The 18,946-nt window shown below is 52.9% G+C and overlaps 2 protein-coding genes across 3 annotated transcripts in view; one reads left to right on the top strand and one right to left on the bottom strand.

Moving 5' to 3' along the window:
• LOC309828552 (uncharacterized protein C6orf132) overlaps nt 1–1,247 on the bottom strand; it is a gene marked incomplete at its 5' end in the record, with an annotated part of 23,556 nt that extends 22,309 nt beyond the window's left edge. For both annotated transcript variants that reach the window (XM_082663963.1, XM_082663964.1), the window contains one exon: nt 1,103–1,247. In XM_082663963.1, the coding sequence (XP_082520089.1) occupies nt 1,103–1,247 (145 nt within the window). The remainder of the gene's footprint in view (nt 1–1,102) is intronic.
• CIMIP3 (ciliary microtubule inner protein 3) lies at nt 1,246–18,946 on the top strand (the record flags this gene model as incomplete). Its single annotated transcript, XM_082663486.1, has 4 exons — nt 1,246–1,439; nt 1,696–1,862; nt 16,021–16,106; nt 18,617–18,946. 4 exons carry the CDS (start codon nt 1,246–1,248, stop codon nt 18,944–18,946), a joined length of 777 nt encoding a protein of 258 aa, XP_082519612.1.

Raw genomic sequence — 18,946 nt, 5'->3', positions numbered from 1 at the left:
GCCCTGCTCCTGTCAGGGTGCCTTGTGTCCCAACTGTGACAACTTGGGTGCTGAAGTGAATCCAATAGCAGGGGCTGAGGCTGTAACATCCTCTGTGGGTCCCCACACAGTGGCCATAAAGGTCAGTGAAGGTAATGGGGTGACAATGAAGGCAGGTGAGGTAAAGTAGTGATGGGTGACCCTCCTTGGGCCCAGAAGCTCAGATCATACACAAGAAGTGAATTCCTGTCCCCACCCCCTGGATTCCCCCTCAGTTATATAGGGTACAAACTGCAGAAAGATGCAGTGATAAGGTGACCCACAGGCAGAACCCCTTTAAAGGCAGGGTGGGCATGGTGCTTTCAGATGCCTGCAGACACGCCACCCTGACGCAGGGGCCAGGGGCGGCTGGCAGGCAGGAGGGGCTTCCTCAGCCTCCCCTGTTGGGTCTGGGGCTTCTCCCTCTGACCTGACAAGAGCCTGTGACCCCAGTAAGTGACTTGGTGTCTGGCACAGGCTGGTATCCTGCTAGCAGTGACTCCTGTGGATTTTTCCTGGGCCTCCCCAGGGCAGAGCCAAGTGTGTGGGCACGCAGATAGCAGCTCCCTCTCTGCCTGTGACCCCGGGCCAGGCGAAGCGGGGCTGGGAAATGGGGGTGGGGGGACGGCGGAAGCAGAAAGAGTGGGGGGTTGAAAGGACCACCCTCAAGTCCTCAGATCCAGGGGAACCCTTTGTACTCAACAGTACTGCTGGGGGAAGGGTGAGGGAGGGCACTGCAAACCGCGGGAAGCCTTTCTGGCAACGATAACGCAAATATAACTTCCACAGAGGAGGGAAAATAAACACCTCGGAAGAGGGACTAAGATCAGATGCGGGGACCCCCGCAAAGGCCTCCGACCTCGCTGTGGAAAGGGGCCCCTCCTTCCCTTTCCCAGAGACACCTCTCTCGCCGGAGGCTCCTGCCCGGCCAGCACACAGGTTCAAACGCGTTCCTTCCCCTCTGCGCTGCCGCGTCTCCCGCCCTGGAGGCCGCGGATCGCCCGGAGTCCCGGGAGGGAGGTCGCGCCCGGGGTGGGGGGACCGCCCGGCAGCCCTGCGCCCTCCGGCTCCCGGGCACACTCACCGAAGTCCCGGGTCCCCTCCGACGGGGCCTCCTGGGTGAAAATCCAGGGGGGGTTCGTGGCGTAGAGGGAGGTGGCGGGAGGGTTGGCGTGCTTCTTGCCGAAGAGTTTGCTGAAGGTGCCCTGCACCGTCGGGTTCTTTTTCATGCTGCCGCCGGCCGAGCAGGCGCCGGGGAGGAACGTCCCTCCGCCTCCTGCCCTGCTCCGGACTGGACTCCTCACCGTCTGCCCAGGGGCCTCTACCAGGCCATGCCCTCGCGCCGTCCTCCCCGCCCACGCACCGGGAGACAGGTGCTGCGGGCGCCGCCGCTCGCCGGGAAATGCGAGCTACCTGGACAGGTAAGAGGCTGCGGCTGCGACCCGGCCCCGCCCCGCGGCTGCCGCCGCCGCCGCCGCCGCCGCCGCCGCCCCGCCGGCCCGCCGCCCGACTCCCCCGGCCGCATTCCTGCCGCCTCCTTCCACAACTGGCCATTGTTGGCGGGGGCCCGGTGGGCCCGGGACCTCGCCCAGCCCACGCCCAGCCGCGGAGACGACCCGCCCCCTCCCCCGGGTCGCCTCCCGGCCCCCCTCCTCCACCCCTCGTCCCCCGGGGAAGGGAGGGGGCAGGCCAGTTCCCAGCTTCTCAGGAGGTGCGTGACCACGTCGATCCGGAACTTCGGAAACGACTCTTGCGCCCAGCACTGGGGAAGTGGCTGGACACAGCGCGCGCGCTGAAGGGTTCTAGGGGCCCTCAGAAATGTGGGCCAGGCGTCTTCCATGCCTGTAAGGAAATGCCCATAAGAAAAAAAGGTAAAAGCAATAAATAAAAAAACTAAAAAAGCAAAAAACTAGTGTCCCGATCTGATGACTAGGGCGGAAAGTATCCTCATTGACAGAGCTCCAAAGAGCATGTAGGATGACTAAATCTTGGCATTTTTTTTTAAACACCAAATTCATTTTCTTTTCTCTGTGAAGCTAAGTGAATATATATTTTACTAGTCTTTCAGATGTTTCAGGATGAAAAGTTGAAGGGAAAATATCTGGTACAAAGAGCAGTGCCACCCCAACTGTCTGGGAGAAAGAGGAGGAGAAATGCAGCCGGGGTTCTGATTGGGTAGCTCAGGGGAAACACTCTATCTGTGACTTGATCGCCCCCCACCCAGCCTTTCACCCCTGCTGCCCAGAAAGCATCCAAATCTAACTAGAAATATAGTTGAATTACAACATTATATTAGTTTCAGGTGTACAACATAGTGATTTAATATTTTTATAGATTATATACCATTTAAAGTTATCATAAAATATTGGCTATATTCCCTGTGCTGCACAATATGTCCTTGTAGATTTTTTATTTTATACATAGTAGTTTGTGCCTCTTAATTCTCTACTCCTATTTTGTCCTTTCCTTCCTTCTCCCACCTCCACTAGTTTGTTCTCTATATCTATGAGTCTGTTTCTGTTGTGTTATATTCATTCAGTTTATTTTTTAGATTCCACAAATAAGTGTTAGCAGTCAGTATTTGCTTTCTCTGTCTGACTTATTTTAATAAGAATAATACCCTCTAGGCCCATCCATGTTGTTGCAGATGGTAGGATTTCATTATTTTTATGGCTGAGTAGGATTCCATTGTGTGTGTGTGTATATGTATATACACATTTATATGTATATATGTAAATGAAATATCTTCTGTATCCATTCATCTGTTGATAGACACTTAGCTTGCCTCCATATCTTGGCTATTGTAAATAATGCTGCTGTGAACATTGGGGTGCATGTATCTTTTGAATTAGTTTTTTCATTTTCTTCGGATATATACCCAGGAGTGGAATTGCTGGATCATATAGTAGTTCTTTTTTTTTTTTTTTGAGGACCCTCCATACTGTTTTCCATAGTGGCTGCACCAGTTTACATTCCCACCAACGGTGTACAAGGGGTCCCTTTCATCCTCTAAGTGGATGTAATTTCTAAAAACTCCAGGTGGGTCAAGCCCACAGAGGTTCAGTTCATTCTCCAGGGAGATGAGCTGTGAACCTTTAAGTTGCTTCAAGTTCTATACTAGCTAGGCTGGGGGTGGCTGTCCACCAGGGGAGGTCCCATCAGATGAGGACCCGGGAGACTGTGTGAAAGATGCAGAGAGTAGGGGAGAGTCAGTCCAAGGGGTTAGATTTGGATGCTTTCTGGGCAGCAGGGGTGGAAGGCTGGGTGGGGGGCGATCAAGTCACAGATAGAGTGTTTCCCCTGAGCTACCCAATCAGAACCCCCGCTGCATTTCTCCTCCTCTTTCTGACAGTTGGGGTGACACTGCTCTTTGTACCAGATATTTTCCCTTCAACTTTTCATCCTGAAACATCTGAAAGATGAGTAAAATGACCACCTGTACTCACACACACACACACCACACACACTTTTCATTTTCTTTTTACTGACAGTTGAAAGGTGTGGATATCATGGCATATCTCCCCACACCCACCACTACTTCAGTATCCACTGCCTAAGAATAAGGACATTCTCCTAAATGACCTCAATATGGTTATCACACTCGATAAATTTAACATCGATACACTAACGTCTGAAATATACTCCACATTAAAAATTTCCCAATTATCCCCCCAAGATGTCATTTTAGTTTTTGATTTTTTTCCAGTCCACAGTCCAATCAAGATTCACAGATTGCATTTGCTCGTCATGTTCCTTTAATCTCTTAATTTAGGGAAGTCCCCTGCTTTTGTTCGTTTTTCACGACACTAACATTTTTGAAAAGTCCCCCCGGTGTCAAGGGACAGGATGAGAAGGGCCCTCAAGTCTTGTGGCTGTGAGGTCATTGTTTTCCCACCAGGAAGGGAGGGACTGAGGAACAGATTGGTGGACAGAGCATCTTTAAAAACGCTCGTGTTTCTCAAATGTTCTTGGTTGGTGACACGCCTGTGGTCAACCTTGTCCTACCCCACCCACTCCTGTGGCACTCCTGTTCATTCAAGGAGTATTTGTGGAGGCTGTCCCAGTTGCCTGGTGCCGTGCTCAGGGTTTGTGATAACTGGGGTTAGAAGAGAATTATAGAAGTCTTATTTCTACCACGGAGGATCTTAGGGTCTCATCAGGAAGCTGGGTTTACATGATTCAAGGTGGCGGACCATGATGACCAAGTACAGAACAGTGACTGCTGTCACTAATACACACACAACAGGAATTCGGAGGAGGGGAGTGCTCAAGACACTCAGGCATGAGATAGGGGCTTCCTTCCAGGAGACCTCTGAGGTACGAGGCCCCTCCCACCTTGGGTTGCTCCTGGGCTCTTAACCCTGAACCACCCCAGCAGAGCCACCATCCAGTGGCTCCATTCATGTACAACGTCCACCATATAATTAATATTCTTGAGAACCGCTGTGTGCCCAGCTCTGGGCTGTGAAAGATCCAGAGAAATCAAAGACATGGTTTCTGAGTTCAAGTTGCTTTAGTCTATTTGGGGAGACAGGGAGAGACACATGGAGAGATGAAGGGTGGGGAGGCCAATGATGAGGGGGAGACTAACAAAAGGAGGAGCAATCAGGGTGGGCTGGAGGATCAGGGCGGGGGGGGCATGTTGGAGGAGCAAAAACTTTTGCAGGGACTTAGGATAGTGGAGCTGGGAATTGGGGGATGGGAGAGAGGTCACAGCAAGGTTGGCCAGGGTATGATGGGCTTAAAAAGGCCAGCTGGTAAAATCGGAAACAACCCAGATTGTCCAGCTAACAATGACTGGTTAAATGAATTATGGCATATTCACACAATGGAATAATAATGCAACTCTAAAAATGAATGAGTCAGCCGACTGTGTCCAGTTATCTACAAGATAAACTGATAAACTGTTAACAAAACCGTGTCTGTGTGTGTTTGTGTGTGTGTGTGTTACCATTTGGGGCAGGATAAGTGTGATCATATTTGCTTGTATTTGCACAGAGAAACTATGGAAAGATACATAAGAAACTAGTAAAAGTAGTTACTGGGGGGATGTGGGGGGAACTGGGCAAATGGAGCGGGAGGGAGAATTTTCACTGAACACCTTTTTACAGTTTCTAATTTTCAAACCATGGTAAATATATTTGCTGTTTAAAAATTAAAGAAAAGGGGCTTCCCTGGTGGCACAGTGGTTGGGAGTCCGCCTGCCGATGCAGGGGACGCAGGTTCATGCCCCGGTCCAGGGGGATCCCACATGCCGCGGAGCGGGTGGGCCCGTGAGCCATGGCCGCTGAGCCTGCGCGTCCGGAGCCTGTGCTCCACAGCGGGAGGGGCCGCAGCAGTGAGAGGCCCACGTACCGCAAAAAAATATATATATATTATAAAAGTAAAAATTAAAGAAAAAAATAACTCAGCAGGAGAGTTTAGTCTAGAAGTGTGGACCACCACGAACCAGCAGCCTCTGCATCATCTGGGATCTTACTAGAAATGTAGGATCTCTGGCTCCATTCCAGACGTTGGGTAACCTCTCTGGGTCTCCTCCTGTTCTTCTGTAAAACAGGCTATTAATTTAAGGCCGTTATGAGATTCAGTGATCTGTTGCATTAAGGTACCCAGCAGAGGATCTGTACTTTAACAAGACCCCCAAGTGATTCAAGAGCATGTGAAGGTTTGAGAAGCTCAGGCCTAGAGTCAGTGGTTACCAGACAATGGAGCAGGCAAGGGTGACTGGTGGTAACAGCTGTGTATAAGGATCATCTAGCAGCTGGATGAAGGGCCAGGAGAAGGAGAAAGTGTAGGCTGAGGGGCTAAGAGAGGCTGAGTAATTGATCGGTTAATTGGTTAATCAGTTGGTATTGATTCAAGCAGGAGGGGATGTGGACACCATGCCGGTGGTAGAAACAGAAAGTAAAGTTGTTAGTTTGTGGGACATTTCTTAGGAAGAAAGGAAGGGCTTGGTAAACAGCTTGCATATAGGGAAGTAGAAAAAACGACAAGAACTCTGACCCTGTTTCCTCATCTGTAACATGGGAGTAATAACAGTACCCCCATCTGAGGGTTGTTAAGAAGATTAAGTGAGATAAAGGATGTGAAGTGCTGGCACAGGGCCTGGCACCCAGGGGCCACTCCCCAAGTGTTTGTTCATTTCTCCTCCTTCTGGTCCCCTTGCTTTTGGGGTTAGTTTTGGTTGGGGATGGAGGGAAGGGGGGAACGAGAGTGACCCACGAACACCAGAAGGGTTGGAGGCTGCTGAGTCCGGACAGCAGGGCTCTCCCTGCCCTTACACCACCCATTTCACCCCGATTCCACTCCCATGTTGGTGCGTGAGGGGTGGGCAGTTTTGGAGGCTGAGTTCTCTGGAGCAGGCTTGGGGCCTGATTCTCTGTCCAGCTCAGCCTCCCAGACCATTGCAGCCCCGCTCCATCTAATGACAACACCTCACACCTGCTCCCCCAGGAAAAGAAACAGCCAAAAGCCCAATCCTGTGATTAAATCTCGGCTCAGCAATGACTTAGTCACCTCCAAGAGCCAACTTCACTGGCCGGCTCTGGAATGTGGGGTGGGATGAGGGCCTGGCAGGTGCAGTCTCCCCAGAGACCCAGCCAGGCCTTTGTTAGAGCTGTGGTCTCTCCTCCAACAAAGCCAAACACTCCTGGCTGGGGGAGTGCACTCTGAGTGGGGGGAAGGCAGGCTGAGAGACCCTGAGAGTCACCTCATTCCCCGACCCATGTCTCTGCGGCTAGCTCTGCAGGGGCAAAAGTCAAACCTCCCGTCATGCCAACTCCCACATGCCACTGAGCTGCAGCTCACCTCGTCCAGCCCCGTGTTCCAGGCTGGAGACACCTTCTACCAGACCAGCTCCTGAAACTGTCCCCTTCAGCCTGCAGGGCAGGGTGGGCTTCAATCCCCCCCAACCTCGGCCTTCCTCTGGGCTGGGCAGGTGCCAGGATATGTGATCAGGCTGAGAGAAAGTCTGGCTGGTGTGGAATCCTACATCCTGAGAAGGGGTCAGGGTCATTACCTGGTGCCTAAGAGTGTGAGGATCCAAGGTCCAGCCCTGGGTAGGGAGTGGTGTGTTAGGGGGTGCTGGGGAGAGACTCATTTCCCTTTGTAACCGTGGGCTCTGTGGATGGGACCATGGCATAGTGGGAAAGACCCTTGCTGGGGAATAGGTTTGAATCCTGACTGTGCCGTTTAGCAAGGGTGTGACCTTGGCTGAGTTACCACCTCCCTCTCTGAGCCTCAGTTTGTTCATCTGTAAAACAGGGGCTATTAATGCAGGTTTTTATGAGATTCAACGAGATAAAGGGTTAAGATGCCCAACAGAGTCTTGACTCATGGTGATTCCTTAGGACCTACGTGCTCCTGCCCTGGTTCCCTACCCTGACTTTGGGCATGGAGATGCTAAACAGAGAAGAGCAAAGACAGAACAGAGGCCCTGAGAGTCTGCACAAGAGCAGTACCAATTCTACAAAGAACCTCAAGAAGGAACATTACACCGGGGCCCAGGAGACAGAGTGGGGCAGGTGTCTACAAGGTTACCTCGAAGGCCAGACCAAAACATCCCACTGTAAAACACATCCCACCATCTGAAATCATGTGTCTATGTTTAAAAAAAAAGATTGTTAAGTACAAAAGCAAAAAACCAAATTTCATGTAGATTGTGACTACAGGTAGATAAAGTGTATTTGTGAATGGCCAGGGGTTAGCAGGAAACAAGACTGTGGAGATGGCTCAGGGGGAATGCCAGGATTACATGTGGGATTTTTACTTTTCAGTAATGTGCTCTGTTGGTAGATCATTTGTTTTAACTTAAAATTCTACAAATAATAAAGAACATAATTTAGCACAGAATACATTTTCTTTTTTAAAAGACCACTGGATGGGGGTGGGGGTGGTGTGTGGAGATGTGGAGTCTAGTGGCTCTTCTGCCCCTAACCTCCCGTGAGACCATGGAGCCTTCCTGAGCCTCAGTCTCTCCATCTGTAAAATGGGATGGCGGGCTCCAATACTCAGGTGTAGTTTCTCATCTCGTTAAAGTGCTCATTGGCTTGCAGAGCAGAGGCAGAACAGCATATGAGGCTGTCTGGCCCTCCTGTATAGGGCGTCTCTGAGGAAAGTGAGGTGAGCACTGGGATACAGGAAGCATTTCCTGGGCATGGCTGTCTCCTCTGCACCAGTCCTGTGCTCTGGTGTGGGAGGTCTAGCCTTCAAGATCAGTCCCTACCCTCTAGGAATCAGCACAGCCCTGCAACACTTTTCACTGGTTCTGGAGACCAACACTTGAACAGGGACTTTGAGCCCTGGGTGCGTTTCCATGCGACCTCTCCTGGGTCCAGCTTTTGTGTGTGTGTGTGTCTGTGTGTGTGTGTGTGTGTGTCCCTGAGACCTGGAAGGATCAGCAGCTGCAACTGCCATTCACTGAGCATCTTTTCTGTGTCAGACACGGGGGCCGAGTGTATTACGTGCATTAAGCCACTACCATCAAGTCAGCCCTGCAAGGAAGGGACAATACACCCATTTTATGGATGGAGAAAAGAAGATTTCAAATGACATCTACTCATACTCTATGACCAGTCAATTCTGTCTTAGGAGTAGGCCCCAGAGAAACCTTCACCCTGGTCCATAAAGGGACATGGATGTGATGTCATTGCAGTGCTGTTTGTGGGGATGGGGAACTGGAGACACCTGGGTGGAGAAGGGATACACAGCATTTGGAAGCAAGTAACTAGACAGCAACACAGATGGATCTTAAAAAACAGAATGTAGCGATCAAAGTAAACAACAGAATGAGATCTAAAACACACAGAGCCACTTACGTAAATGAACACTACTTGCACACAAAACAATATATATTTTGCAAACACATATGAACAAGAAGATACTCATTAAGCACATTTGAATGGTTGCCTCTGGTGGGGGTGGGTGGAGAGCATGGCTGGAGACTGGGGATAAAGAGGGAAAATTAATACAAGAGAGGAGGACTTCATGGACCAGTGGTGATATTGCACCATGAAGTGAGCTGTAGGAATAATTCAGCCACCTGTACTTGAAGTCCAGCAAGGGAAACTCAAGTAAGGATCAGAGAGGTTAAGTAATTTGTCCAAATCACACAGCAGGTAAGGAGGAGTAGAGAGGATGCTTAAATAAGCAGGCTACCTCTAAGTAGCCTGCAAGGCAGTAGCAGGACCCTGAAAACCACATGCCTGCACCTCAACAGCAGAGGTGTGTGTGTGGCAAGGGGTGGGGGTGGTCTCTGGATCTTCCTGGGCTCCACAAGTCAGCCCTGAGTCTCACTAGCTCTCCCCATCCTTCCCAAACACCCACTGAGCGCTGTGGGGTACAGATCACCGTCCTCACCTTCCAGGAATTTTTTTTTTTTTTTGCGGTACGCAGGCCCCTCACTGTTGTGGCCTCTCCCATTGCGGAACACAGGCTCCGGACGCTCAGGCTCAGCGGCCATGGCTCACGGGCCCAGCTGCTCCGCGGCATGTGGGATCTTCCCAGACCGGGGCACGAACCCGTGTTCCCTGCATCGGCAGGCGGACTCTCAACCACTGCGCCACCAGGGAAGCCCACCTTCCGGGAATTTTGATGAGGAATAAAATGATCTCACGCTGGGAGTGCAGCAGAGAAGTCAGAAAGGGTGGGCTTCCAGGAGACAGGACTGATTCCGTGCTGTCTGCGGCTTAGAAATGATGATAACAATATAACTCAGCACCTACCATGCAGCAGGCCCTGCTCCAAGCTCCCGTTCCCTCGTTCCCACCCTCTCCCAAGCAAGATATCATCTGCCCAGAGCCTTGGAGATCCCCGAACAGAGGCTCTGGCAGGGCTGCTCTTCCTCCCCTTCCTCCCTGCCTGCCTCCGCTCCTGGCCTCTCCCAGAGTCCTCAGAAATTAGGGGTCATTACCATCAGGGCTCACACCTGATGGTCATTACCTCAGATCGCACAATCTGAGCAGAGCGCACAAGTCATCCACACCTCAACCCCCAATCTGCCTGTGGGTCCCAAAGTCTACCCCGTGCCCGACAGTCAGTGCTATTCCAGGAAGGAAACAAGCCCTGGGCCCAGCCCAAGCCAGTGGGCTGAGGGCAGGAAGTCGCCAGCTTACTTGGCCTCTGCCACCCTGGGCCTCCACCTTTCCTCCCCCACTGACCCAGGGAGAAGCCCAGGGCACTCCTGCATTTCTGACACATTCCTGGAAGGCGCCCACCAAGTCTGGTGTTGGGGAGACGGGACCCTAAGGAGGTGTGTGTGGGGAGGGGTCAGGTTTTGAAGATGGGGAGAGGACAGCCCATTCAGCCACCTACCCCTCAAAGCAATTACCCACCCAAACATAATAAAAACTAATAGTTATTGAGTGTTCACTCTGTGCCAGGTACTGTCCTAAGTGTTCTGCCCAACTCTATTAGTTAGGGACCTTTAGCCCAACCATTTTACAGATGAGCAAACAGAAGTACAGAGAGGTCAATTACTTGCCCAATGTCACACAACTGGTGAAATGGTAGAGCCAGGATTCAAGCTCAGAAAGTCTGGCTCCTGGGCCTGCAATCCCATCCTCTATACCACAGCAACCCACCATCGATCCACTCATTGACCATCTGCCCATCCACTCAGCCATGGCCACCCCACCCAGCCACCTGTCTACTCACCTATCCATCCATCCCTTCATCTCCTAACCCCCTGTTTGAAGTGGTCCAGGAAAGGGAACAGCAAATATTGAATACAAAGGCTTAGAGGGGAGAGAGCAGGGCATTTAAAAAATATATTTATATACACATTTATTTAGGCTGCACCAGGTCTTAGTTGTGGCACGTGGAATCTTCGTTGCGGTACGTGGAATCTTCGTTGCGGTATGCGGGATCTTCAGTTGCCATGCAGGATCTTCTGGTTGTGGCATGTGAACTCTTAGTTGCGGCATGCATGCGGGATCTAGTTCCTCCACTAGGGATTGAACCTGGGCCCCCTGCATTGGGAGCGCAGACTCTTACCCACTGGACCACCAGGGAAGTCCCAGGGCATGTTTAAGAAAGTAGCTACTGCATAGAGTGAGGGAAAAGATAACAAGAGATGAGACTAAGAAGGTGACCAGGGCTCAAATCAGGAGGGTCTGCCCATCCACCATCTATCCACCTGCCCACATCCATCCACCTGCCCATCCACTCTCCCACTCCTTTGTCTGTCCATCCATGGGTTCATGTGTCCATCCATCATCCATCCATCCATCCATCCATTCATCCATCCATCCATCCATCCATTCATCCACCCATCCTTCATCTCTGTACTTTTTTTTTGTTTTTTTGCGGTACACGGGCCTCTCACTGTTGTGGCCTCTCCCATTGTGGAGCACAGGCTCCGGACGCACAGGCTCAGCGGCCATGGCTCATGGGCCCAGCCACTCCGTGGCATGTGGGATCTTCCCGGACCGGGGCACGAACCCGTGTCCCCTGCATTGGCAGGCGGACTCCCAACCACTGCGCCACCAGGGAAGCCCCATCTCTGTACTTTAGAAGGCAGATAGAAAGAGAGGAAGAAAGGGAATGGAGAGTTGGCTGGGTACATTTATTCCCCGTCAGTGATTTCTTGTGAAATTATGAGAAACATGAGGGTTCCTGGAGGAATATTAGGACTGCTGGAGGCACCTGAATAACTAGGATGCTTTCCTCCTCTCTCCACTCACCCCACTACCCACAGCTCAAAGGTCCTGGGAATTGTGGGAAGAAGGAAGTGCAGAGTGAGTCAGTATCAAGGTTGTAAGACCCATCCAGACCTTGAAACTTCAGCCCTCAGCCCTGCCCCTGTATCTCCTTAGGAAGATAGAAGGAATTGTGTTGTCAAAGAGGGGTCACAATGCCCCCAGCCCCATATAATTCTCCCTAACTTGGCATCCCAGTACCCTCTCAAGAGTCCCTGAAAACCTCTGGAGCCCCTGGGCACCAGAAATTCCATCTGTTCACCAAGGAAGGCCCTGGTCAAGGATGTCCCAGGTAGGATGACATCACAGTGTTGGATTAGTGCAGCCCAAGGTCACAAGAAGTTTGATTGGCAGAAAGGAGCATGAAGGCCCCAGCCAGGCCCACCTGTGAGGCTGGGAGCTAAAGGCCTCTTACAAAAGGCTTAGGTGCCAGTGACACTGCCTGACTCTTGTTCCCCAACTGTGGAGCTGTCACTGTCTCCCGGGAGGAGGGGGAGGCAGGCAGGAGTGGGCTACCATCAATTCCTCTGGTTCCTGCCCCTTCACTTCCCCGAGAGGCTTCCTGGACTGTTAGTTTGCACGGCCCCATCTCCTAGGCAAACTTGTGACACGTAATAATGCTGGCAAACGTTTACTGAGCGCTGAAGAGGTCTAGGTACCTTGCCGAGAATATCTCATTAATTCACGGTAACCCTATGAGATAGATTCTCTTGTTATTCCCACTTCATAGATGGGAAAACAGGCACAGGGGGAATTCCCTGGTGGTCCAGTGGTTAAGACTCCATGCTTCCACTGCAGTGGGCACGGGTTCGATCCCTGGTTGGGGAACCAAGATCCTGCACTCTGTGCGGTGTGGCCAAAAAAAAAAAAAAAATTTGCGGAAGAGCTGGTACCCAGTGGGTGGTGGAGCTGGAATTTAAATTCCAGGCCGTCCTGCTACAGGGCCTCCTGAGGGAGCTGAGACCCCCGCTAGGCCTTCCCATTGACTCCCTTCAAAGTCCCCCTTGTCCCCACCGCAGGCAAATATGTGCTCATAAAGGTTCAGGGGAGTGTGTCGACACCTCGGTGTAGGAGCCGGACGAGGCTGATGATAATTACCATTTGCTTTTACAGCTCCCGAGACTCATCACCCCCGCCCCCTGCCACACCACAAGCTGGTGCAGTAGATAGCCTTATTAGCCCCATTTTGCAGATGAGGCAAGTAAAACTCAAAGAGGTTCAGCGACTTGCCCAAGGATGCCTGACCTGTAAGGGCAGAGTCCGGTCCTGAGCTCAGCCTTCAAACTTCAAAGGCCAGGCACATTTGCAGTACCAGGTGCCCTGGGAGCCTTCACCAGCTGCCTCACCCAATGCTGTTGGCACTTTCTTTTTTTTTTTTTTTTTTTGCGGTACGCGGACCTCTCACTGTTGTGGCCTCTCCTGTTGCGGAGCACAGGTTCCAGACGCGCAGGCTCAGCGGCCATGGCTCACGGGCCCAGCCACTCTGCGGCATGTGGGATCTTCCCGGACCAGGGCACGAAGCCGTGTCCCCTGCGTCGGCAGGCGGACTCTCAACCACTGTGCCACCAGGGAAGTCCTGTTGGCACTTTCACAGGGCACAGGCCTTCCCTGAAAAAGCGAGGTGTTAATGGTGGAGTGTCAGGCATGGGCTAGGCCAGCAGATGGGCAGGGGACCTGAAGTATTTGGGCGGACAGACATATCACAATGAGGTCTTCTTGCCCTATTCAGAAAGTGGCACCCTTGAGTCTCTCTCTTCCCCATTCTACATCCTGGTACAAGGGGAAAACATATACACTGTATATCTAAAAGGCCTTGGTGGAAGTCATAGAGGGAGGGGGTCAGATTCCTTCTTTTGGCTCTAACTCAAAACCCAATTGAAACAGGGTAGTGCGATTCAGAAGGGAGGGAAGGGGCTGGTGGGACCCTCTCCTTACCCTTTAAGCTTCATTGCCCCACCCCCCATCCCCCATAGAACAGGAGGAATGGGAGGCTTAAGGCTGCAGGAAGCAGATAGGGGAGATGGGGATCTTCCTTCAACCTCTAAACCCGTTTTCTCAACCTTGGCACTCACTACTGACCTTGTGAGCCGATCATTCCTTGTGGGGGCAGGGGTGGGGATGTGTGGCTGTGTGCTGACCTGTGCAGTGTGGGATGTTTAGCAGCGTCCTGGCCTCTAGACACCAGTAGCACCCCCCCGTAGTGACCACCAAAAATGTCTCCCGGCATTGCCAAATGTCCCCTGGGAGGGGGGAATACACCCAGTTTTGAACCACTTCTCTAAGACACACACACACACACACACACACACACACACACACACACACACACACACACACACACACACACACACACACACACACACACACACACACGCTGTGCATTTGACAGGGAGGACCTCCTGAGAGGGGAGGAGATGGTTAAATGAAACCAGATGTTAACCTGGAAAATATGCAGTCGGGCCCCACCCTCCCTCCTGGGCTGGCCGGATGGGGTGTTCTCAGCCCTCTAAGCTTAGTCACCTGGAGCCTGGCTGGGCCCCGGGAAGGGGCAGGGCAAGGCTGGGACTGCCTGGGCCTCCTCCTCCCCCCCTCCCCTCCCTCCCCCTCCCCCCTCCCCTCCCTACCCCTCCCCCCTCCCCTCCCTCCCCCTCCCTCCCTCCCTCCCCCTCCCCCTCCCTCCCTCTCTCCCCCTCCCCCTCCCTCCCTCCCTCCCCTCCCCCTCCCTCCCTCCTCCCCCCTCCCCTCCCCCCTCCCTCCTCCCCCCTCCCTCCCCCCTCCTCCCCCCATCCACCTCCTCTTCCACTCCCCCTCCACCTCCTCTTCCACTCCCCCTCCTCCTCCTTTCTCTCTTCCTCCTCCCTCTCCCCTTCCCTGGGGCTGTCCCTCTGCCCCGGTTTCTGTGTGGGTCTAGTCCCTGGATGTCCTGGGGGTCCTGGGTCCCCCTAACCAGGGCCCCAAGTGTAGGGGCAGCAGCAGCAGCTGGGGCATAACTGACGGGAGACCCAGGGCCTGGGCTGGGGTAGAGAGGGAGGGGAAGGTTCAAATCCCGGTTCCTGCACTAACTGGTCACTAGTCGTGCGACTTCTTCAAGGTTCTTACACGCCACTCACTAACTGTGTGAACTTAGGCAAAGTTTAGATTCCTCTGAGCCTCAGTTTCTGCATTTGAAATATGGGAGTAACATCTCAAAATGACTCTTCTGGGTTTTTGCAGAGCTCAGTGGTTAGCACTTGGTAGATTCTCAATCCTGTTAGCAAAGAGCGTTGCCCTTCCCCCTGTAGGAAGATCCCCCCCGACCAACTCTTCTGAAAGCACATGCCTCTGTCACCCCTCACACCAGCTCCCGAGCCTCAGGTGCAGGGTCCAGGTGGCCAAGACTGCTGGGGAGCAGGGGCTGGTAGGGGGTGGGGCCTCTGCAGTTCCTTCACCTCTGTGGCCACAGGATGAGCCTTCCCGGGGTGTCAGGAGGACCAGAACCTCAGAATCATGCTTTTTTTGGGGGGTGTGTGCTGTGTTGGGTCCTGTTGCTGCGTGCGGGCTTTCTCTAGTTGTGGCGAGTGGGAGCTACTCTTCGTTCTGGTGCACGGTGTTCTCATTGCGGTGGCTTCTCTTGTTTTGGAGCATGGGCTCTAGGCGCGCGGGCTTCAGTAGTTGAAGCATGCAGGCTCAGTAGTTGTGGCGCAGGGGCTTAGTTGCTCCACGGCATGTGGGATCTTCCTGGATCAGGGCTCGAACCTGTGTCCCCTGCATTGGCAGGCAAATTCTTAACCACTGCGCCACCAGGGAAGTCCCCAGAATCATGCTTAACATGGAAAAAACCCAAGCCACTTCTGTGGCCCAGGTAAGGAAAATTCTGCAGGGCCAGTCCGTCAGCCTCAACACTGAGGATAAAGAAATTGTCATGGACTCTATAGCAGTGATTCTCACTGCCCTCAGGAGGCACTGGCAATGGGAGAGACATTCTTGGCTGTCACAATTGGGAGGGGGGGCTACTGGCATCTAGTGGGAAGAGGCCAGAGCTGATGCTAAACATACTTCATTGAAGGACAGCCCCACAGCAAAGATTTATCCAGCCCAAAGTGTCAGTGGTGCCGAGACCTGGGAACCCTGCTGCCCAGGGTTTCATATTTGTGTTCATGTGTGTAGTGTCTCTGTTACTTCCACACCCAGAGCCTGGTTCACAAGAGGAGCTCAGGAATCGTTTTGCACGAAAGGATGGAGCAACTGCTGTCACATCCTCAGCTGCACTAAGAGCGAATTCATAGAATAAACCTCACATTCGCGGTGTGTCATCCTGTCCGTGCAGGGTCCACAGACCCGGAACCAAAATCCAGCATTCAAAACCCCGAGTGTCCCTGCCAAACTGAGGCGCTGGGCTGCCCTCTCTCACCAGTGAGCCTGAGGGCTGGGGAGGGGCCACCCTGACTGCTCGCCTGCCGCCCAGCACCCCTGGCAAGGGCTCAGCAAGGTGACAGAATGAGGACAGAAATGCATCGGCAGGCCCTGCCCCACAGAGCTGTGGATACGGCAGTACACGCTGTGGAGTACAGGGTGTGGTCCCTGGGGTCAGCCAGGCCTGGGTTCCCGCGCAGCCTGGCTCCTTACCAGCCACGTGACCCTAAACACGGGAATAACCTCCTTATTTCAGTTTTCTCAATTACAAATGGGGCTAATAATATACCTTCCTTAAAGGGTTAATGTGAGGAGTCACTTAAAGAGTTTGGCGCAGTGCTCATAAATGGCGGTGAAAAACGATCATTGATTATCACTGTCATACCTCATTTCCGGTGCTTGCCCCTCTGCTTGTAATCCTGCGTCCCAAGGCTGAGCCTGGACGAGTCTGGGAAGACTGCTGATGGCTTGTGCACTCATCCCTCTCTCCAGCTTATCTCTGTGCCAGCACTGGGTTAAGCCCCAGGGACGCAGGTGAATAGGATGTGGTCCTGACCGCTGGGAGCAGTTTACGGGCTGTTGGGACATTAGCAAGAGCCCGGAAGGACCACAATTTGGGATTAAGATGAGGCAAGCACGGCACCTAGGGCGCAAAATATTGTAAGGAAACACCCACCGTGCCCTTGCACGAGTCCGAGTGTGAGTACCTCCTTAAAATGTACACCCTTGCCTCACCCTAGTCCCAGCCCAGCAAAGGACCACATCCCAAGAGGAGGGCCTGACGGCACAGAGGAGGGTGAGATGGGGGCAGAGACTGCAGCATCTGAGGCTTCCTGGAGGAGGTGTCATGAGGGCTGCTGGCTTGGAAGGATAGGGAGAATTTTGAAGTGCAAAGCTGAGGGCATGTATACTGCTGGGTAGGAAATTATGGGAGCAGAGACTGCCTTGGAGAAAAGCCCTGGGCAAGTTTGAGTTGGGCAAGTAGTTTGTAAATTAAATGCGAAAGAATGTACATTATGACTTGGGTATAGGGGGTTTCTTTTGTAAGAAGGCAGGGGTTCAGCTTCTAGTAGCTGTGCAGCTAGGGATTCCCTCCCAGTTCCCTGGGGCCTCAGCAGAGAGAAGATGGGTTCCCCTGAGATTTGTAGCCTGGGGGAGTGGGACAGAGCCGCCTGACACTCAGGCGTCTCATCCTTTGGGTTGGACCGTCACGGCTATGAAGATCCCTAGTGAAGGGTATCCAGTAGCTGGGAGATCGTGTGGGGAGTTCAAAGGTAAGTACGACGATTCGGTCACAGGATGGCCAAGGTGTGTGGTGGACAGAGGAGCCAATAAATGTCAGTACCATGTGATAAAGGTGGCCATGGGGCCCTCCTAGGAGGGTGGACCTCCATACCCAATCAACCGAGAGTGGTTAAGTAGAGCAGGCATTGTTGGGTAGGAGACACACTCTGTAACAATGAGAGGTGTTCTGGAATAGAATGGGCTGGCTGGCTGCTGGGAAGGCCAGCAACCTCTTACTGGAATCCAATTATGTTGAACCAATAGTTATCGAGTGCTCACTCAATGCCTTGGCCTGGAGTACGAGAAGGAATAGGATTTTAGAGGCTGCTATGTCAAGGGTAAGGGTAAGAGAGCACTGCTTTTTAAGGGGCTCAGGGCTGAACAGGAAAGAGTTTCCCTGATGGGTGGGAGTGAGGGCACACTAGTCTGGGGGGACAGCCTGAGCTAAGACGTGACCCCTGGAAGGACCAGATGTGACCAGGAAGTCACAGGCAGACCGTGACTGAATACAGGATTGGGGGAGCCCTGTCCTTACAGGTCTTGCCTTCCAGGGTGGGGGCCTTGGCTTTTACTTTCTGGGCAGCAGAGAGCAAAAGATGCTTTGAGGACAAGCCATACGTTCTGGCCATTAATATAGAAAGATTAATTCGGTGTGAGTGTGAAGTGCAGGCTGAAAAGGCAAGAGATGAGGAAGCAGAAGCCTTGGTAGAAAGCTGGAGTAACCCTGTGGGAGAGGGGATGGATGCCTGATGGAGCGGTGGCAGAGGACAGGGAGAGGAGGATGTGGGGGACATTGATGGACAGACTGGATGCATGGGAAAGGAGTTCCCTGGTGGCCTAGTGGTTGGTTCAATCCCTGGTTGGGGACCTAAGATCCTGCAAGCCTGGCGGTGTAGCCAAAAAAAAAAAAAAACAAAAAACGACTGGATGCAGGGGGAACGGGCAGGGGCTGGGGGCGGTTTGAGGAATAACTCCCAGGTTCACAGCCTCTGAGCTGGCCTATGTCTTTAAGAAGCAAACTGAGGTCTGTAGAAGCAGGGTCAGGTCAGTGGACCTTGAAGGCCTTTCCCTACCTGGAGGTGTCTGGCTCCAGGGCCAGCAGAGCTCCAGGGCGGCTCTGTGGGCTTCTGACCAGTGCCCCTGTCCCCTCCCTCCTGCCTCTGGCCCTCGCGGTCAAAGTCCCAGTGTCCGATGCTCCAGCTCTCCCCTTCTTTCCTTCCTCCCAGGACTCACAGAAACCCTCAGTACTCAGCCATGGGCCGAAGATGCCATCAGGCAAAAAGGTGAAGGCTCCACGCTGTCCCCTGTCCAGGTCGTGGAAGCAGGACCATGAACAGACTCTGGCGGAGGTCTATGTGCCGGTGGTGGTGGACCCCAGGGGGCAGAACCCGAACAAGCTCAGGTTCAATTTCTACACCTCCCAGTACTCCAACACCCTGAACCCCTTCTACACCTTGCAGAAGCCTACCTGCGGCTCCCCGTACCGCCGGGACACCGACCACACCCGCAAGCGCTTCGACGTGCCTCCTGCCAACCCGGTCTTGTGGCGCTCGTAG

Source organism: Grampus griseus, assembly GCF_964374135.1.
Source record: "Grampus griseus genome assembly, chromosome: 10".
NCBI lineage: Eukaryota > Metazoa > Chordata > Mammalia > Artiodactyla > Delphinidae > Grampus > Grampus griseus.
This window is presented reverse-complemented; position numbering and strand designations above follow the sequence as displayed.